Genomic DNA, 7,099 nt, shown 5'->3' with positions numbered 1-7,099 from the left:
TGAACTGCTGCTTCGGATGGGTGTGAGTAACATAGCAACATAGTCGTTGCTCTCATTGAAATTCCTGAAATTTTACTCTTTAACATCAATTAAATTGTTTATCCCAATTTGGTGTAATTTGTCCCAAACTGCTGACCTACAGCTTCGTTAATAGAAACAACAAATTTTAAGTAATATCTGACTATGTTTTGCTTCCTAAAAATTTCATCAAATCAACGATTGACCTCTAAGCCAAAATAAAGCAAACTCGCAGATAATGATAATGCATGTAAACATTTATATTACAAACTTACATTTTCTGCAGCTATTTTTAAACTGTAGAAAAAAAAAACATAAATAATGTAATCAATCGGTTTTGCCGAAGCGGCTAATTCTAAAATGGAAATAAAAATAACATTTATGTTTATGGAAAACCGCATGAAATGATCATGTGCTTTCACACTCTTATCTCCCGATTATATCCACTAAACACGTTTATCGAATCGATTACGATCCGCAATTTTAAGGACAATACTTTCACGCGGTCTTATCTAATTTCCCTCTTACAATACTCAAAAAATAATATCCGGGCGAAAAACTCTACTCAGCTCAGTCTACAGCTGAGCACAACAGAGAACAGTGTTATCGAAAATTCCGTTGACCCTGTGTTTGTGTGTCCATATCTTCCACTTTGTGCATTTTGGCGCAGAACTCTCATTCTAAATTCGTGCTTCAACCGGTCAAGTCATGTTTTCATCAACGACGAAGGTAAGTGACAGAGCAGAAAACATTTCTTTTGTTTCTTCTATAAATTTCGAGATTGAACGTCAGCGAGATGTCAGATTGATTTTTATTTTGTTGCAGATTTCGGACCTACCGCAAATGGATTCGGTGGACCTCGATAAGGTTCTCGAGGACATCGGTGGCTTCGGTAAATACCAAATCCGAAGGTACTTGCTCATCTCAGTGTTGCTGATCTTCGCAACGTTCCCTATCATTAGTTACGTCTTCACCACTCACGACTTCAACTACAGGTATGATCTTACACCTCTAGTAATCCTGAAATTCAGATTTTATTTTTTTTTTAAATTTATTTACAGATGTTATATAGAGGGATGTGAAGAAGCCCAACCACCCATCTACCATCCGAGATGGTTGAGGGACGCAGTCCCTTACGAAGGAGATGCTCCAAGCAGATGTCTTCGATACACCCAATTGGAACACATGGATGGAACCTGCGATAATTCCACCTTCGATAGATCTGAAACCATCCGATGCACCGACTTCGTCTACGAGAACATCGATGAAACTACAATAGCGAAAGATGCAAGTAAATGCAGATAAAAACCAATACCAAAACAACTGTAATTTGTGTCCTTCCTCTTCTTCCAGTTCGGCGTTCTTTGCGATGAGAACTTGTGGAAGTTGACTATAGTCGGAACCATCAACAACTTAGGCTTCATCGCCGGTTTACCCGTATCGGGTTATCTTAGCGACAGGTAAGGTCATTCATTCCAAACAAAAAAACTCAATTATGTTTGCATAAATCGGCGCGGGGTTATCACGATCGATTGGTTCATTATTCAGCAGAAATTTGCGGAGAGTGTGACTGGCTGGAAAACCACGTTGACGGCACAATTGAGCTTTCGCTTAATTGAAATACCTCCTTGGGCGAATTTTAATTGAAACAGAAAACAAACGTGCTTTGTGCATTGAATTCGAATGTAAAGCTTTGTTGGTTGCCTACTATATATCCTTTATCCTTTATAAGGATCACATTTATTTCTATTTATTAAAGATTTTTGTTTGTACAAAATTTCCTATAAATAATTGAAAAACATAATTTCATTATTTGTTTTCTTATCTCGCCCGGTAATATAGATATAATCAATCCAAAATTTTGATAAACTTTTATTATTTGATAAAATTTATAAAAAAAATAATGTATATGAATGAAATATATTTAATTTCAATTTAAATTTGGATTAATATTTTAGGTTTGGAAGACGTATCATGATGATTTTACCTGTACTCCTAAGTACAATTTTGGGGTTGATCAAATCTTTCACTCCGAGTTATTTGACTTTTATATCTGTGGAGTTTATGGAAGCTACATTAGGATCTGGAGCGTACAGTGCTTCCTACATATTAGGTATGAATTGTTGAAGATTTTATGTAAGAGTCTGAGTGGAATTTTATATATTAAGTATGTAAAAAACCTGTGTGTTTAGGAATGGAAATGTTGAGTGCTGAATATAGGGTTTTGGGAAGTACAATTTTGTCTTGTATATTTGCGCTGGGCGAGACGATTATGGGATTTGTGGCCTGGTACGTTCCAGTCTGGAGGACTTTACTGCGTTTGCTGTACGCTCCAGGATTGTTGCTCGTCTCGTACTTCTGGTTGACCGATGAATCTGTGAGATGGTTGGTTTCGAACGATAAAATTGATGAGGCTAAAGTTGTGCTGAAAAAGATGGCTGGAGAGAATGGAAGAAAGTTGGATAGTAACACTATGAAGCAGCTGAGTGCAGGTGGTACCGGGAAGGATGTTAACAACAAATCTGTAGATTCCTTCTCCGACGTCTTCAAATCACCGGTACTGTTCCTCAGACTGTTGAACTGCTGCTTCGGATGGGTGTGCGTAACGTTCGTCTACTACGGCCTCACGATGCATTCCGTCGGAATATCAGGAAATATGTACATTAATTACATAGCCGTTGCTCTCATTGAAATTCCCGGCTACGTCGCCGTCAATTACACCCTCAGCAGGATCGGCAGGAAACCTTCCCTCTCGTACTCCTTCCTGCTGAGCGGCGTCGCGTGCTTCGGCTTCGTATTCACACCAGAAAGTAAATTATTAATTGGATTTCCATTCAGTATTAAACGTTGCTAATCGGATTCTCTTCCTCCCACCACAGGTAATACAACAGTCAGATTGTGCATGTATCTATTAGGGAAATTCGCTGTTACCATGTCTTACACCAGCATCTACCTCTACACCACGGAGCTCTTCCCCACCTGCCTAAGACACACGTTCATCTCCACGTGCTCAATCTTCGGAAGGATAGGAGCCATGGTCGCACCTCAAGTTCCCCTTCTGGTAACCAAATCGAACTCTAAAAAAACACCAAAATAATCTTTGATTCTAGGCGAAAATCTACAAATCGTTACCTATGATCCTCTTCGGATCGTTAGCTTCAATAGCCGGATTATGCTCATTCATGCATCCGGAAACTCTAGGCATAAAATTACCAGACACAATCGAAGAAGCCGTCAACGTGGGCAATGAAAGTGACGTCGAAAAATCCTAATTTTACCCATTAACTTAAAACTACTGATATTATTTAATAACTCAACAAAACAAATCACTGTATTTTATTAATAAATTATTGAAATTTTCTTTCTTTTGTGTCTGTTCATCTTTATTTCTTTTTTATTTTTGTTGTTGCCGAGATCTGCGGTGAGTCCTTGGCAAGGTCAGAGATCTGTGTGAGCGCTCGACGGGATAGATATCAAAGGAGCTTTGCACTTTGTATTGTAACCAAACAAATCCATTATACAGCATTGAGCTTCCAAGTGATTGAAGTCTGCTGCGGGATCAATTCCGCATTAGGGATTGCAATTGATCCTTTCGGTCCTTGGGAAACATGTAATGCAATGTGATTTTCCGTTTTTGAAGAAGCTTTGCGTTTCGCTCTGCGGAAAATGTGCAGGCTTAGGAATTAAGTGTGCTGAGAGAGAGAAGAGAGGTGTTCTGCATCGATCTGTAATGTCCGGAACGAAAGCTGACGGTGTTAATGTTCGGAAATCAGCTTTGTCTATGCTTCAGTCAATTCGCATCTTCTTTCAGTTAATTATTTCTATTTTTAACTTTTATACCTACTCATCATTTTACGTTTAGTACAAGCATAAATATAATTTAAAGAAGATTGTTTTCTGTAGAAATTAAACAAATTACTTTCAGACATCGTTGGGTTTCAGTTGTGGTAAAATGTATTTTCCTAATGAATTGCTACATTTCCGAAAGATTTAAATAGAATAGCCTTGACTTTAAAAGCTGTTCATCTTTTAAATTTGGAACAGTAATTACTTCTGAAAGATCTATAAATATGACGTTGATGTGTGTGTTTTTTTTTAATGGAACTTTAAAATAGTTTCAATCATCGTTGGATTTGCTGGATACACACACAAAACACATATATCTTAATTACCAACTAAAATATTTCACAAGCATTGTTCGAAACGTTCATTTATCCTGACCCTACTCCTCATTCATCCTTTTATATCAAAGTTCCCTTTTCCTGCTCGTTTTTCCACTGCTTCTCTCTACTTTTTTTCTTCTACTTCATACATCTCTTCGTCTCGTTCTCCCAGAGATAGGCAAATAATATTACAAACAGATGGAAAGTGAACGGGGGCGGCTCCGAATAAAGGCGCCCCCGCCGGAGCCCTTCGTAAAGAAATTGAACGATTGTGCGTCTGACAAAAGGCACAGGAAAGGAAGTAGAAGGAGAGAGAGAAGGGTGGAAGATAACAGGATTCATTTATCAATCTTTTACTTTCTCGTGCTGCCCGGAATCCCCTTTTTGAAATTAATAAACGCGGAATCCGCATCCATCCTCGCTGCTGCTTCGTTGTTAATAATACTAAGAAGGAAGGAAGGAAGAAGCGAAACAATTCATGCAGTGGCCTGTGGAAAACAGTCATTTGCTGACGCTTATTAAGCGCGCTTCATTCACACGAATAATTGGATGCAAATAGCAAACTTTTAATTGGCACTGTTTTGTTCCGATTCTGATTCCGAGAATTGGCTTCAATTTAAACGTAAAAATTTTCAGAAAAAATATGAAAATATAAACGGTTTGATTATTACTCAATATTTCAACGCAAATTACAACTAAGTGAATTAATACACTTTTATATATAACTTCTGATTAAATTCATCAAATATTAAACGTTAAAATCAATAGATTTGCTGAAAATTATAAAAATGTAAACTTTTTATTTTTTTTATTCCTAAATTATTCAATGGATTAACACAGATTTTAATATAAATACTCATTATATTCCACAAATATTTTAATGTGCATTTTTTTGGTTAAATTACAGCTTTTAAGCACTATAAACGTAGAAACTTTTTTTTTGGACAATTTTATTAATTTTTTTATTTTTGAACAAAAATTACAAATAACAATCATTGAATTGTCGTATAAGATAATGAATGCCTGCATTTTATAAATTTTCACCTTGCGACTTCTCAACTATATATTATTTCCATATTTCTATAAATTATTTCCAAATGTTCAAAACATTCCTTATTCCAATCAATCATTGAATTATCGTATAAAATAATGAAATAATGACTGCAATTTGTAAATTTTCACTTTACGAATTCTCAACTTACGAATTTATATACTTTTACTAAATTTTCAATACTTCCCTTATTCCAATCAATCATTGAATTAATGACTGCATTTATTTTAATTTTTGAACAAATATTATAAACAAACAAATCAAAACCACATTTACATATGAATAGTCCTTACATTCCCCAAATATTCAATTTAAATAAGCATTTTTCAGATCAAATCATAGATTTAGCTATTAAAAAAAAAAAAAACGAAAACTTAAATTTTTCAGTATTATTTTTTCATTATCTAATTTTTGAATACCAAACATATATGAATACTCATTACATTCCTGAAATAAGTAGTTTCATTATGTATAATTTGATTCCTATCATTGTTTAAGCGATATCTAGAAAATCATGAAAAGTTTTTCAGTATTTTATTTATTTTTTTAATTACAAATTATTACCATACAGACATAGACACAATTATAAATTAATACTCTTTATATTACAGAAATATCCAGTTTTAATATGCATAAGTTAAATTTATTCTAAGTATTTTGGTTTTCTATAAATTCACTAAAAACTTTACGATTTCGCAACTTACGAATTTATAAACTATTTCCAAATTTTCAATACGTCCCTTATTCCCATTAATCATTAAATTAATGTAATTAATGACTGTATTTATTGAATGTTCACTATGCGAATTCTCAACTTACGAAGTTAAAATCTACTTCTAAATTCTATATAAATCCAATCAATCATTGATTACAATACTGATGCAATCAAAACAATTATAATTACAGATGTCAATAAAATATTATTAGTTTGAATTTGAAATCGCACTAGATTATTTAAGACTTAATTGTTTCAGTCTTTTGATTCATTTATAAATAGTCCTTACATTCCCCAAATATTCAATTTAAATAAGCATATTTCAGTTCAAATCATAGTTTTAGCTATTTCCAAAAAGGCAAAACAAAAAATGCTATTTTTCAGTATTATTTTTTCATTATCTAATTTTTGAGTGACAAACACATATGACTATTCGTTACATTCCTGAAATAAGTAGTTTCATTATTTATAATTTGATTCCTATCATAGTTTAAGCAATATCTAGAAAATTATGAAAAGTTTTTCAGTATTTTATTTTTATTATTTAATTTTTTAATTACAAATTACTACCATACAGACATAGATTGAGAGATATATGAATACTCGTTATATTACAAAAATATCCAGCTTTAATATGCATAAGTTAAATTAATTTTAAGTATTTTGGTTTTCTATAAAATCACTAAAAACTTTCATGTACACTTGGTTCCTTTTTTATGCGGTAGATACGTTCCACAGGAAAACGAATTAATTTTAAGTATTTTGGTTTTCTATAAAATCACTAAAAACTTTCATGTACACTTGGTTCCTTTTTTATGCGGTAGATACGTTCCACAGGAAAACGCATAAAAATAAATCGCACAAAAAAGGACTAACACGTATAAAATAAAGGAACGTTCCATATTTATTTACAAGAACTCGCATAAAAAAATCGCACAAAGTGCTGAACACCGTTTGTATAAAAATAAAGGATACGTTCCATAATTTTTTTAAAACCGCATAAAACTAAATCTCAGTTACAATATACCGAAAATCGCATAAAAAATGGTTTATTAAATTTCAGAAAAAATAATTAGTCTTACTATATTCTTTCTGAAATGGTTATTCATAATTTTATAAAAACGTTAACAATCATAGACAAGTTTATTAAAT

The 7,099-nt window shown here is 33.3% G+C and overlaps 1 protein-coding gene across 1 annotated transcript; it reads left to right on the top strand.

Annotated features, from left to right (window-relative positions):
• The first annotated feature begins 583 nt into the window (after positions 1-583).
• Positions 584-3,343, top strand: LOC108561479 (solute carrier family 22 member 3-like). The gene is made up of 8 exons (XM_017919429.1): positions 584-747; positions 844-1,013; positions 1,080-1,305; positions 1,372-1,478; positions 1,977-2,131; positions 2,211-2,828; positions 2,898-3,079; positions 3,129-3,343. Exons 1-8 carry the CDS (start codon positions 727-729, stop codon positions 3,288-3,290), a joined length of 1,641 nt encoding a protein of 546 aa, XP_017774918.1. The 5' UTR covers positions 584-726; the 3' UTR covers positions 3,291-3,343.
• Positions 3,344-7,099: the final 3,756 nt, after the last annotated feature.

Source organism: Nicrophorus vespilloides, unplaced genomic scaffold (genome assembly GCF_001412225.1).
Source record: "Nicrophorus vespilloides isolate i.1.1-1 unplaced genomic scaffold, Nicve_v1.0, whole genome shotgun sequence".
Lineage (NCBI taxonomy): Eukaryota > Metazoa > Arthropoda > Insecta > Coleoptera > Silphidae > Nicrophorus > Nicrophorus vespilloides.
The sequence above is the reverse complement of the archived record's forward strand: the minus strand, read 5'-3'. Positions and strand labels throughout refer to the sequence as shown.